This window comes from Phascolarctos cinereus, unplaced genomic scaffold (genome assembly GCF_003287225.1).
Source record: "Phascolarctos cinereus isolate Bilbo 61053 unplaced genomic scaffold, phaCin_HiC Scaffold_3;HRSCAF=262, whole genome shotgun sequence".
NCBI classification, from domain to species: Eukaryota; Metazoa; Chordata; class Mammalia; order Diprotodontia; family Phascolarctidae; genus Phascolarctos; species Phascolarctos cinereus.
The window spans coordinates 106041824-106056138 of NW_027555736.1; the positions used below are offsets into that span (position 1 = coordinate 106041824).

The 14315-nt window shown below is 40.0% G+C and overlaps 1 protein-coding gene across 1 annotated transcript in view; it reads left to right on the forward strand.

The window, feature by feature from the left end:
- Positions 1 to 14315, forward strand: part of LOC110209473 (cilia- and flagella-associated protein 43-like) — a 167245-nt gene that overhangs the window by 28799 nt on the left and 124131 nt on the right. Inside the window, exon 6 of the mRNA XM_078151074.1 lies at positions 4183 to 4327. Coding sequence (XP_078007200.1) covers positions 4183 to 4327 — 145 coding nt within the window. The remainder of the gene's footprint in view (positions 1 to 4182; positions 4328 to 14315) is intronic.

The window sequence follows — 14315 nt, forward strand, 5'->3', positions numbered from 1 at the left end:
TTTACACATCCCTAATTGATTCACTTTCCCACTCATCACAGCAGCCCTTCCAAACATTTTTTTCCTCTGCAAACTTCCAATAGTCCCCCTACCCCATTTTTAAGCTGAGAACCTTACCTTATATTTCACTGAAAAAATTGAGGTCATTTGTCAAGAGCTCCCTCTTCACCCCTTCCCATCTCACATCTCTCAGATGTCTCTTCCCACTATATACCCTTTCATCCCTATTTTCCATGAAGGGGTTGCCGTCCTCTTTACCAAGGCAAACCACTCTACATATATTCATGACTTCACTTCATCCTGTCTTCTCCAGTAGACTGCCCATTATCATTCTATTATTTGCCTCCCTTTCATTGCTAAACTTCTTGAGAAAGTTGTCTATAATTGGTGCCTCCACTTTCTTTCCTCCCATTCTCTTAAATTCTCCGAAATATGACTTGTGATCTCATCATTCAACTGAAACTACACTCAATGGAATTCTTAATCGCCAAATCTAAAAGCCTTTTCTAAATCCTCAGCCTTCTTGTCTTTTACAGTCTGTGACATTGTCAACTACTCCTTTCTTCTGGATATTCTCTTATCTCCTGGTATTTGTGACACTGCTTTATCCAGGTTTTCCTCCTACCTGAACGACTGCTCCTTCTTTGTCCTGGGCCCTTTCCTCTTCCTCCACACAGTTTTGCTTTGTGATCTCATTAGCTCAGTTATTATCTCTACAGAGATGATTCTCTCATATAATTAACCCAGCCCTAACCTCTCTTCTGACCTGTCTTACATCACCAACTGCAGATTGGACATATAGAACTGGATATTCCACAGATATCTGAAACCCAATTTGTCCAAAACTTATTATCTTTCCCCCCAAATCTCCCCTCTTCCTAACTTCCTTATTACTATCAAATTTACTACCATCCTCCCAGTCACTCAAGCTTACAATAAAGATGCTATCTTAGATTCTACCTCACCTGCAACTTTGGATATCTAACCCATTGCCAAGTCTTGATGATTCTACTTTTGCAACATCTCTTGTATAAATCCAAAATGAGATATTATTTTAAAAACTTAGCACAGTGCCTACCACATAGTAGGTTTATAGTAAAAGCTTATTTTCTTCTTCCTTTCCTTCCTTCACCTTTTCTCTCTCCACTCTCCTATGACCCTGACATCCCCCCTGATGTAAGTCTTCATCACCTCATACCTGGAGTATCTCAATAGGCTTCTGATTGGTCTCCCTGAATCAAACTCTGTATTCCAATTCATTTTCCACTTAGTTGCCAAAATCATCTTCCTAAAGATCTAGTTTGGCTATGTCACCCACCTCCCTACCTTCTACTCCTGGAATTTATTAATTCTAGTGGTTCCTTATTATCTACTCTATCAAATATAGAAGTCCTTTGTTTAGCTTCACACTCCTCTCTCTGTCTTTCTGGGCTTATACTTTGTTCTCACATAGTTGACAGTCCAGTGATATGGGGCCTACTTGCCATTCCTTGCACATGATACTCTATATAACAACTTGGTACTTTTTCATTGGATGACCCTCATGCTTAGAATGCTCTCCTTCTTTGCTTTTACTTCTTGGCTTCCCTGGCTTCCTCCCAGTGCCAGCTAAAGTCCCACCTCCTGCAAGAAGCCTTTCATGTCCTCCTTAGTGCTAGAGTTTTCCTTCTAGATTACCTCCAATAGATCATATATTTACATAGTTGTTTGCATTTCCCATTTCACTGTGAACTTCTTGAAATCAGGAATTATTATTGCTTTTCTTAGTATTCCCAGTACTTTTTTGAAGATGCTCACCACTGTGGATTCATTTTTTTCTCATCTGCTGATTATTTTTTCTTTGAGAGATAAAAATTCAGATTTTTTTAATTCCTATTTTCTCCTCGTATAGATTTCATTTCTTTTTTGAATCAGTCTGGAGTTTGTTTTTGCTCCATGTTCTTTTATGATTTCACAGGATTCTGTGTGTTATCAGTTGTTGATTCATTTTCCTTTGTCTTATATTATTTGTTAAGTGAGTTCTATACTTGGTTTTTCGTATTCTGTTTGCATTCTAGTTTTAGTAAACTCTTCATTGATTTAGATGCCTATGTTCTAGATTTTTAGTTGAATTTTATTCCTGAAATCTTTTGTTTGTGCTCTTTTTCTATATATTCCCCATGCCTCACTTTCTGACAACTTCCTCCTTTTATGTTGTGTATACCCCCTGGATTCAAAGCTGCACCAACCTTCTTCCACAGTGGGGAATTTATGTTTCACTGGCTTCGATCCTTGCCCTAAGACTCCTCTTGGAGGATAGGGTTTCCCCTAGCTGCATTTCAGTCCCCTTTTCTTCTGATCTGGTCCAGTCACTCATCTTGGACCTTTGCCCCTGTTTCTCCCGTGGCTCTCATCCTTCCCTTCTAAGGCTGAATCAATATCTGCTATCTCATTAGCCTTGGTGGGCATGGAGGGATGTTTCCAATCTAGGCAGAACTCTTTCCTCCACCTTCTCCTTCATGTGATTGGGCAGACTCAGTATCTTCCTTAAATGAGTGTATTTAAAAGTATCACATACTGTGTGTTTTCTGGGGTGGGGGTCAAGGAAGGAGTAGGGTTTACCATTCAGTTTCTACAGCAGGAGGGGATCCCAATGTGGGTCCCAGGCCCAAACCTGTGGGCTAGTTTGTATTTCCAGGAATGTTAAAGCTAGTGGGGGAGAGGTGCTAAGTGAATGCTTTAAGGATTAGTGTTCTATGATAATAGTTCATAAGGCTTTTTAACTTGTCACATTTTTTTTTGTTCTGTGGTTATAGCTGTAATTATTCTACATTTGGTGCATAATTCATCTTGTTAGTCATATAACCCCTTTAGTGAAATTCTTAATAATGATGGAGCATCACATGAAAGCTCAAGTAAATTCTTCACTTTTGCATCGAAAATAAAATTACACAATTAATTTTTCAGAATGTTAGACTCAAAGAGGAACTTACAGTTTTCAACCTAATTTTATAGATTCAGAGGGTGAGACTTAGAAAAGGGAAATGATTTATTCAAGATCTAGCTAGTAGCAGAGGCAGAACTGGAACTCATATATCCTAATTCAGAGGATAATAATGTTCTTTCCATTATATTATATTACCTATAATATAATAATATAATATAAGAGAAGGGGAGAATGGCTCTCTCCTATGCTTGAATGCTGCAGTACTACAGGCAATGTATGGGTATTATCACTGTCCCCATGCTATAATGATAACAGTTCAGATACCTGAGTTTCTCCTCAACTCCCAAGGACATAGTCACAGGCAGTGTACATGTCCCTTTGACAATTTTTCATGAAATAAAAATAATGCTGGATACAGTCATTTATGAATTTATAGAAGCCAAAGGCCATTAGTATCAACTGACTAATTCTCTGATTGAATTAAGCATTCAGATAACTTCAGTAGGGAATCTATAACACATAGGGCATGTGGCTACACAACATGTAACCAGAGAGACAAGATAGAACTGGATATTTGACAGTGGTGACCTCAGGCTAAGAATTTTCTTAGATTTGAAAGTATATTTGAACTAAAGAGTCAGCAGACAAGGGTTCTGGGTATACCTATTAAGTATAAACCTGTATTTTTTTTAGCAGGAGGAAATTTAAGGCAGGAGAGGTACAGATGGTTAAATGAGGTGCTGGTGACATTGTCAAAAGGGTAGGTCCATTGGGAAAAAAGTGTGTGTGAGGAATTTTGAAGTGTATTTGAAAACAGAACCATAACTAGGGTGGGTTAATCAGAGTTGCAGGATATTGAAATTTCAAGGGTTATGGAAAGCCCTATCTCTGGACATGTTTCCTTCCTTACCCCAAGCAGCATATGCCGAGGGCCAGAGTTGCAGCCTTTGGAGGTAGGAAATACACTCTCTTTTGCCTGGCCTCAGCCTTGGTGATAGTATTCTTACTACAGGGTGGATTTCCTACCCCCAGCGGCTTTGCTTCTGGCCCCTGATATATGTTGCCCCTATCCTCTCCAGAAGTAGCAATCTGATGCATGTTTATTTTCTCAGTTGCTACCAAGAGTGAGTTCTCTCCTCCATTTCTTAACTTCTTCCTCCTTTGCTTGGTGCAAAAATTCTAGGATCAGTTATGTTTGTAAGCCCATAATATATTTAGCAGTCTTTACAAAAATGATTTTTCATGTTTTATTGAAGCCTAAAGATCATTTTCGTCCCTTGCTTCATCCTATTGCACACTGTTGGAACTCAACAAATGACCTCTATGTTTGCTGCGAAGAGGGTCATATTCTATTCATTAATGGAGAGAATCTACTTGTCACTATTCTGTCACCATCACCAGGTAAGAAATGATTTTGATGAATTTTTTCAGACATACAGATTTGAAAACCAGTTCTTAACATACCCAAAGCTTAGCACACTGCTTGACGTATATTAGGTGTTTAATAAATGCTTGTTGACTTGTAGACTTTAAAGATCAATTTTTTGTTCCACGTACACTTGTGTCATATTTTCCCACTAAAACAATAATAATAACATCAACAACAACACACTGTCTCTTGTTAAATTTTGTCTTTAAATTCCTCTCTCAGACACTGTGCAGGCACTTATCTCCTATGGCCAGATGTTTTTGATGAAAATTACCCACTGCTGATGGGGAAGGGGAAGGACGGAGAAGTCCCCCTTCTCCACCTCCATGAATGTGCCCTGCTTCCCCCCCCTTTGCTCTCTAAGAGGAACAAAGGAAAAGGGGAAGAGAGAACTCAAGAGCTGAGTTCTTCCTCCATAGCTGATTCTTTTTTCTCCACTTTTTTTTTTAACCAGGAATCACAGAGTTCTTACCCCTCACCCCTTTACAATACATACTCTTAGTTTCTCTCCTCTTTATTCCACAAAGGAGTAGATGGAGAAAAGGCACTAAAGAAATCCACACCAAATGGTAAATATACTGTCTCTATCAGTCTTCATCAGATTTTCCTGACCTCTTCATATGCACATAGGCTACTTGAGGTCCAGCCACCTATAATTTCATCAAGTGTATGAAGGGACTCAATTAATGAGCAGTGCTTTGTGTTACACAAATATTCTTTTTTGATGCTGCATGTCTATGATGATTCCTGGAACATCATGCTTTCAAGAATATTACAAGTGGCCCAAAAATAATGGAGAAAACCATAGTGGATATAAATATGCTAGGAAATTGCCAATGATGACTTGTGTGCAATAAGTAGTGTAAAAAGAAGTTGAATTGGTCACACTGGGAGCTAGAGGTAACAGATGGAGAGCTGAAGTGCTACACAGATGGATATCTGAAGGAAGGCCTTCAGCATACTGGATGGAAGATTTATGGGAGGACAGACAAGAATCATGATGAGGACCTACAGATGAGCTGTGATATGAACCTTCTGAAACAGAGAGAAGCTCCTGTTCATCAACAGATATTTATTTAGCATACACCAGGGGCAAAGCCAAGATGGCGGAGTGAAAGCAGCAACTTGCTTGAGCTCTCCCCCAAACCCCTCCAAATACCTATAAAAATGGCTCTAAACAAATTCTAAGGCAGCAGAACCCATGAAAAGATGGAGTGAAACAAATTTCCAGCCCAAGACAACCTGGATGATTGATCAGAAAGGTCTATCACGTTGGGCTGAAAGCGGAGCGCAGCGCAGCAGGGGCGGGCAAGCCTCAATGACCCTGGAGCAGGCCTCAGAGGACTGAATCCCTGGCAGCTGTGGTGGCTTCCAGACTCCTCAATCCACGAATGCCAAAGACAACTTAGAAGGTCAGTGGGAAAAGTCTGTTTCTGTGGTGCTGAGAGAAGAAGGCAGGGTCTCAGCTCCAGTTCCCTGAGAACGAGGCCCTGAGGTGGGCAGCTGCTTCCCCAGCTTCCAGCCCACAGACTGATGGGGAATCAAGTGGCTGATCAGAGGGGGATTGCAGGGATCTCACTGCTGGCGCTGAAGCAGGAATCTCTTGCTTTGCCCATGCTTGGATCTGGGTCACAGTTCTGGGCGGCCATCCTGGGGTGAGGAGGAGTGCTGGCACAGTGGAGCTTGTAGTAGCTTCACAGTTCCAGGACAGAAAGGAGTGCTTGTGGTCACTAACAGACCACAGCACAGGCCAGAAAAGGCGTAAACACCTCGCCCCTTATCATACCACCTTGGAAGAACTGAAAATTTACAGGTCCCTACAAGTATCTCTGAAAACAGCTATATAAACCCCCAAAGCCTGGGACAGTACATTCTCCACATTGGAAGCAGACTCTTACCTTAACAAAGAGTTTAAAACTCAAGTAATTGTCCGGGATCATGAGCAAGCAGTGCAAAAAGAGTCAGACTATATTATATTACTTTGGTGACAAAGAAGATCAAAATATACAACCAGAAAAAGACAACAAAGTCAGAGCTCCTACATCCAAAGCCTCCAAGGAAAATATGAATCAGTCCCAGGCCTTAGAAGAGCTCAAAAGGGATTTTGAGAAGCAAGTAAGAGAAGTAGAGGAAAAACTGGGAAGAGAAATGAGAGTGATGCAAGAAAATCATGAAAAACAAGTCAACAGTTTGCTAAAGGAGACCCAAAAAAATACTGAAGAAAATAACACCTTAAAAAATAGCCTAACCCAAATGGCAAAAGAAGTTCAAAACGCCAATGAGGAGAAGAATGCCCTAAAAAAGAAAAACTGGCCAAATGGAAAAGGAAGTCCAAAAGATTACTGAAGAAAATACTTCCTTAAAAATTAAAATAGAGCAATTGGAGGCTAGTGACTTTATGAGAAATCAAGACACTGTAAAACAAATCCAAAAGAATGAAAAAATAGAAGAATGTGAAATATCTCATTGGAAAAACAACTGACCTGGAAAATAGATCCAGGAGAGAGAATTTAAAAATTATTGGACTATCTGAAAGCCATGATCAAAAAAAGAGCCTAGACATCATCTTTCAAGAAATTATCAAGGAAAACTGCCCTGATATTTTAGAACCAGAGGGCAAAATAGAAATTGAAAGAATCCACCATCTCTCCTGAAAGAGATCCCCAAAGGAAAACTCCTAGGAATATTGTAGCCAAATTCCAGAGTTCCCAGGTCAAGGAGAAAATATTACAAGCTGCCAGAAAGAAACAATTCAAGTACTGTGGAAACACAATCAGGATAACACAAGATTTAGCAGCTTCTACATTAAAGGACCACAGGGCATGGAATATAATATTCCAGAGGGCAAAGGAGATAGGATTACAACCAAGAATCACCTACCCAGCAAAACTGAGTATAACCCTTCGGGGAAAAAATGGCCATTCAGTGAAACAGAGGACTTTCAAGTGTTCTTGATTAAAAGACCAGAGCTGAATAGAAAATTTGACTTTCAAATACAAGACTCAAGTGGAACATGAAGAGATAAACAGGAAAGAGAAATCATAAGAGACTTATTAAGGTTGAACTGTTTACATTCCTGCATGGAAAGATGATATTTTTAACTCATGAGACTTTTAATGGTATTAGGGTAGTTGGAGGAAAAAAATTATATGTATGTATAGGTAGGTAGGTAGGTAGTATAGATAGATAGATAGATAGATAGATAGATAGATAGATAGATAGATAGAGGGCACAGGCTGAGTTGAAGATTATGGGGTCATATCTGGAGAATATTTAGCATACACCAAAAGCAAGGCATAGGAGAGACAAAGACAGAAATGGAAGGCCTTTCATGGACCTTGCTTTCTACTGCGGGGTGAACATCTACAGAAATTAGTACAAACAAGATAACTTGAGGAAGGAGAAGCACAACAACCCGGGGTAGGAATGGATAGAAGAGAAATCCAGATTGTGGATGCTGGGAGCTTATATTTTGTCCTATAGACAATAGGCACCATAAAAGATTTTTTAGTAAGGAAGTGGTCAGATGGATCGGAGAGAGGAAAGACTGGAATCAGAAACATTAACTAGGAGGCCATTGCAATAGTTCAGGTAAGGTTATAAGGGTCTGAACTTGGATAGTGGCAGGAGGAATGGCAAGATTGTGCAGGTAGACTTGAAAAGATTTGGTGACTGACTTGATATCACAGTGGGGGAGAAGAAAGAGTAGAGTGACTCTGAGGTTGTAAATGTGGGAAAATGGAAAGATAGTGTTGATCTCAATAGAAACAAAGAAGTTTGGAGGAAGTATGATTTGTGGGAGAAGATAATAAATTCTGTTTTAGATATGTTGAATTCAAGATGCGTATGGAATATCCAGACAGATGTCCAAAAGTCAGTTGGTGATGCTAGCATGGAGTTCAGGAGAAATACTAAGGCTAAATATAAATATTTAGGAGTAAACTGGGTAAAAATAATAACTGAGCCCACGATCACTGATGAGATCACCAAGTGGGAGAATGCACTGAGAAAAGTAAAGTTAGCCTAGGAATTAGGGAATAGGAAATGGATAGCGGTCAGCAAAGGAATCTGAGAAATAACAGGCATGTAGATAGAAAATAGGAGTGAACAATGTCATGAAGGTCAAGTGAGGAGACAGTACTAGGAGGAGGAAAGTGGTTGATAGCATCAAAGCTGCATCGAGATCATAGAGCATAAGGACTGGAAAAAGTCTATGAGATTTAGCAAGTAAGAGATTCGTGACCCAAAGGGCAATGGTAAGATACAACTAGATATAAGCATGACAAGGCATCTTACTATTTTGCACATAGCTATTTTATGGTATCTCCCCCATTAGACTGTGAGCTCCTTGAGGAAAGGGACTTTCTTGTGCCTTTCTTTGTATCCTTAGCCTTTAGTGCAATTCCTGGCACATACTAGATGCTTAATAAATGCTTATCGACTGTCTAGCCATGACTGACTAGCCATAAATTGTGAATAATAAATGCCTTAAAAGGCATCTTTAAGAAGGTGAAATGGATTGGTTATGTAACAAGAGTAAAGGATAACAGATAAATAGTTCAAGTGTTGTTTTGGAATCCATGAAATATAAAAGGAACCAGAGGAAGGTCACTAGTGATTTGGGTAAATTCTCAATGGAAGACTGATGGAAAGACATAGAGAATAATTACTCAAGATTAAAAGGCATGGGTAGATTGCAATATGACCTAGTGAGGTTTAACCATATTAGTGAGCCCATTTACATATTAATATATATTAAATTATATAAATAGACCCAGCAGTATTACACAGGGGAGTACTTGAGCATTTATTTGATGGCCAGTGGGGTCAAGTGCATTTTGTACAAATAGTAGAATCAACATTAGAGAGGAAGCATCTCTAGCCTGAGTCATTGAACACTGCCTAGTGTTCTGAGCTGGCTGCACTCGGACTATATCAATGTTTATTTTAAGGCTTGCTTATCTGTAGCACACTCAGTGTAGCATGCACATGCTGGTAAACCATCTTGGCAGATGGGCCAAACCAATTTAGGGATAAACAACAGATCTCAAACCCACCTGTGAGTTAGTGGGATTTCTACACCAAGTATATGAAGATTTCCCCCAGCAGAATGGGAAGATGAGAACAATTTGTTCTAATGACTGTGAAGGCAGCTAAAGCACACAATGTGGAGTGCTGAGTGCTTGGTCAAACATCAACAAGACCAAGGCCATCCACTGCATCCCAGGCCATTGCTAGTCATCTTGACCTTTTGTCATTACCACTGGACTTTGATGATTCTGGAAGAAAGAGTGAAGCTCATGACTTTTTATAACTCTGCCTCATATAAATCTAGTTCATGGGCAAGTCAAGACATCACCGACGATGTCATTGTTTCTTTCCTAAAATGAAGGTACCAACTGGGTACCTGAACTATGCGCTTGCATCTTCACAGCTTCTAGGCAAAAAAACTTCTGTTCACCCAGATATGCAGCCCCTGAGTTCTATAGCATTACTATCCTTCTGACTGCTCCCTTCTCAGCCAGCAACATTTTTGTCAGTTCACTAAGCTTTTCAGATTTCTGGCCCAAACCCGATTGTTTATGTACCTATGCCACCCAGAGTTTCAGACAAATGAAGTCAAGGTGACATTTACAGAATCATTGATTGTCGATATGCACTACTTACTGGGGGACCATGTGTTCTTGATGAACTCTTGGGAAGATTTAATTTGTAAATTCTGGGTAGGCTTTAGATGATCTTTTGCCACTGCAAACTGATAGCCACTGCTTCTGTTATCCTTATCAAGGATGGAGTTGGGGTGGACATTGGATATTCCAGTTCCTGTAGTGGAATATGGCAGTGTTCTGGCTGCAGCTCTATTTTTCATTGTTCTATGATAACATGTAGCTGATACTAACCAGATGGAATTAGAGTAGACTATATAGAGGTCTCCAACACTCTGCAAGTTCTTATTTGTCAGTGCCCCAGGTAGGTGTGGTCTAATCTCAAAGACCCAATTCACAGCTTTCTGCCAACTCAGTCACCATAGACCATAAGAGAGCCTATGGAGTAAGAGTGGATTAGTTGGAACCAACTTTAGCCAAGTAGACCCAATGTCTTGCAGAGGGGTTGTAAGCTGCATGGGCAAGTTTCTTAACCTCTTGGTCATTCAGGCAACTCTCTAAGACTAAATTACGAAGTAGTGACTGATCTGCATTAAGCTGAGAGTTTCCATTTTTCCAGGAATTCCATATATTAATGAACTACAAGTCTGATGCCCATCTCACCCCCACTGCCCCACCTAACAAAAAACATATGCACCATTTTACCTCCAAGACCTACCAGGCTATGGTAGAGTGATTTAACTTGACAATATTTTAATTTTCTTAAAAGCCACAGGAGTGTGGAATAGTGAATAAAGAGCTGGCCTCAGAGCCAGGAAGGCATGTGTTCCAGTTTTACCTCTGACACATACTAGCACTGTGACCTTGAACAAAGTCACCTAACCTCTCAGGGCCCCAGACAATTCTTTAAGACTTTAAAAAATATAAAGAAGGCAACTATCTGTAATGGAAGAGGGAGTTTCTTTTTTCCCTCTATCAATGAAATCATAGATCTAGCTCATACTCAACTTAAAGGTTGTTTCTCAACTACTTTCATTGGCATCTCATTCAGTTGAACAGTTATTGGTCAAACTGGAAAAGTACTAGTTTGAAAAGATGAAAAAAGAACTCTTAAGAATTTGGGTAGGAAATAAAAGTAGACCCAAAGGACATGGAATTGATCGTCCAGTGAGATACTTCTGTTAGTTATCAAGGATCCTCAGTTTTGTGAAATATAATTCTAAGCATTTTCCACAATAGAAATTCAGCAGATTTATTAATCCTAGTATTGTTTTGTTGGTCCCTGGAGATTAAAACTGCTTTTAGTAAACCCAAATGACAGTGTCAGCCTTAGTCCTGGTATACTTAGACCCTCACTAGCCCACTGTAGTGGAGGTTGATGCTGGCTCTGAATGCTTTTTTCTCTCTCTCTCCCTTTTCCTTTTCCTTCCCTCCCTCTCTCTCTCCCCTCTCTCCTTCTCCCTCCTCTCTCTCCTTCTCCCCCTCCTTTGTCCCTCTCTTTCACACACATGCACACACATGTGCATATACACACACACACACATGCATATAGGTATGCCTCAAAGAATTAAATGAAACCACGTGGAAAAGTGAACTCCTTGTGATCTAAATTCCAAGGTTTAGAAGCATTATTTATGAAGGACTATTGAACTGATGTATAGACATTATTCCATCTCTGTGCAAATGGATCACAAAAACTTAGAACCTGTACCATCTGTCAAGAAACTCACACAGCTCAACTTGGACTCTATTCAGTCATTTTGACTTCCTAATTTCCAGTGTTCCATGAAATGAGAAGCAATAGGTTGATGATCCAAAAAGCCAGAATAATAGATTTTCCTTCAGCCAATATGATGACTCCTGTCCTCAATAAACTTTCTAACCATCCAACAACACCTGTACTTCCTAGACTTGAACAGTCAACAGCAAGTTTGAAACACATTCCAAAGAAGCTAACCATCTTTCAAGTGAATATGATCCTTTCCTTGGAAGATGGAATAAGTTTCCAGTGGGTGCCTAAATAAATACTTGTTCCCTCAGAATAATGTTATTGGAAGGTGACCCATATATATATCATGACAGTCTAGCTATGGATTATTTAAAGTCCTTCAAAAAGTCACCTGGGACTTAGTGGCCCTAGATCAAGAACATTAGTCACAATATAAGAATAATTTAAGTGTGAACCTCTGCCAGTAACCTTGCAGGAAAACTTGTGTGGATGCTGATGCTTCTTCCAATGCCTTGTTCCTTTGGGAGATAATAACCTTATACTTTATCACTGACTCAGCACCACCCCAAAGCCAGAATACCATCTTTGTAGTCACTGACATACTGATGGAATTTAGACAACTGCAGCCACTTAGATAAGTAGCTTGGTACAAGACAAAGAACTGAGTGGAGTCTGCAGATGTAAGGTCCAATCCTGCCTCTGATACATATGACCCATGTGACCTTGGGCAAATCACTTAACCTTCGTGGGCCTCCGTTTTCTCACCTGTACTGACTGGATGGCCTCTGACATTCTCTTCCAGCTCTAGATCTGTGATATGAACCTTCTCATTGGCCTGCTGCAGAAGATCACTCAGGCCATCTTTGACAGTGGTCTACAATTCATTTTACTTTCATGTTCATCTACGTTTAAGGTCCACCTGTCACCCAACTCTCACTTGTGGCTCCATGAAGCAACAGCATGCACAGTGGTCACACCATAGTAAACCATCTCTGCAGAAGGACTAAACCAGGGTGAGGATAACTGACAGGCCTCAAACTCATTGGTGAGTTAGGGGGATGTTTACCACAAACATGTGAAGACTTCTCCCAGTCCAAGGAGTGGATGAGAATAATTTGTTCTAATGACTGTGAAGCAGATGCTGTGGAGTGCTTAGATTTTGGTCAAACATCGACAGCACCAAGGTCATCTACTACATCCCAGGCCATTACCAGTCATTCTGACTTTTGTCTTGCATTGGACTTCGATGACTCTGAAACTAATGACTTTTTGCAACTCTGCCTCAGTTAAATCCAATTCACAGGCCAATCAAGACATCACTCATGTTGTCATTGGCCCTCTTCTAAAATGAAGGACAAACAGCAACTCCTGGATGCAGGGAAGTTCCCTCATAGTAGTGATGGAGCTCATAGCACAGCTGTGGCATGATAAACAAGAAGGGGGAAAGGATAGATGCATGACTATCCTTACCCTCAATACAAATTACCTGTATTGTGAGCATTCTATGCCTGATCTTTGTACCCAGTTTAGCTGACTTTTCAAAATATCTACATCTTATTTTTTGATAGGTTTGCCCCTGAGTGCTTTCCTATTGCTTCTGTTTGTTTTCTCAGAGCAGCCCAGCAGAGCTTATTTTAACCATCAGTCTCATCTCCTATCCCAACTACCTCCCACTAGGCACTTATACTTGCTTCTCAGCTCACAGCTAACTCTCTCATTGACCTTGGGCAGGACCTGTGCTCTTCCGACTACAGTGATATTGCCTTGGCTGGGGGTGAGTGTGTCTCTTGGTAGATCAGTTTTACCCAGCTTGCTTCAGGAAAGCAAGTCATCCCCTAGTATTTATGCTTCAGTAGACGGGCTCCCAGAGAATGCAGTTAGTCATATTTCATTAGGGGGCTGCATGACTTAGAATCAATAATCTTTCAGTTTCATGAAATCCTCTCTCTGTTTCTCCATCTTTTTGTATAGTATTATTATGGCAAATCAACTTGCTCTACATACTCTAAGGGCTACAATATGTTAGCATTAATCCATACTGAACATAGTAAACACTTCTGTGTCCTTCAGATTCAAATGTTTTCTCTTGCTTAAGTGTTGTACTTCCCTGATGAGACAATTGAATTCTATTCAATAAGCATTTAAGTACTTCGTTAGTGCAAGAAAAGAGGAAGCTTGGCATAGAGGTCAGAGCTGGTTTCCTGGTCAGGAAGATCTTCGTTCAGGTCCTACCTCTGACACACACTGCTTGTCTGACCTTGGGAACATGATTTTCCCTCTTAGTGCTTTAGACAACTTTAAGACTATAAGTGGGTATTGATTAGCAATGGAGAGAGAAAACCAGTCCTTTTTTTAAGTATAAAGTACAATGCTATGTATTATAATTGAAATTTTTTACTTTTTTCCCATAAAGTATATAAAAAGGTTTTGGTATCTCCATCCAGGATGGCTTCTGAAGAGAACTTAAGAAAAGGAGCTATGCATTTTAAAAAAAATAAAGCAAATTAATGGTATAGGATAAGTCTATACTTAGAATTATTTTTAATGTGGAGTGTTTGGTGAGCCCCCTTTAAGAGAAGTATCTTTTCTGCAATGTGGAACCATCTTTGAGTGGCTCAAGACCTT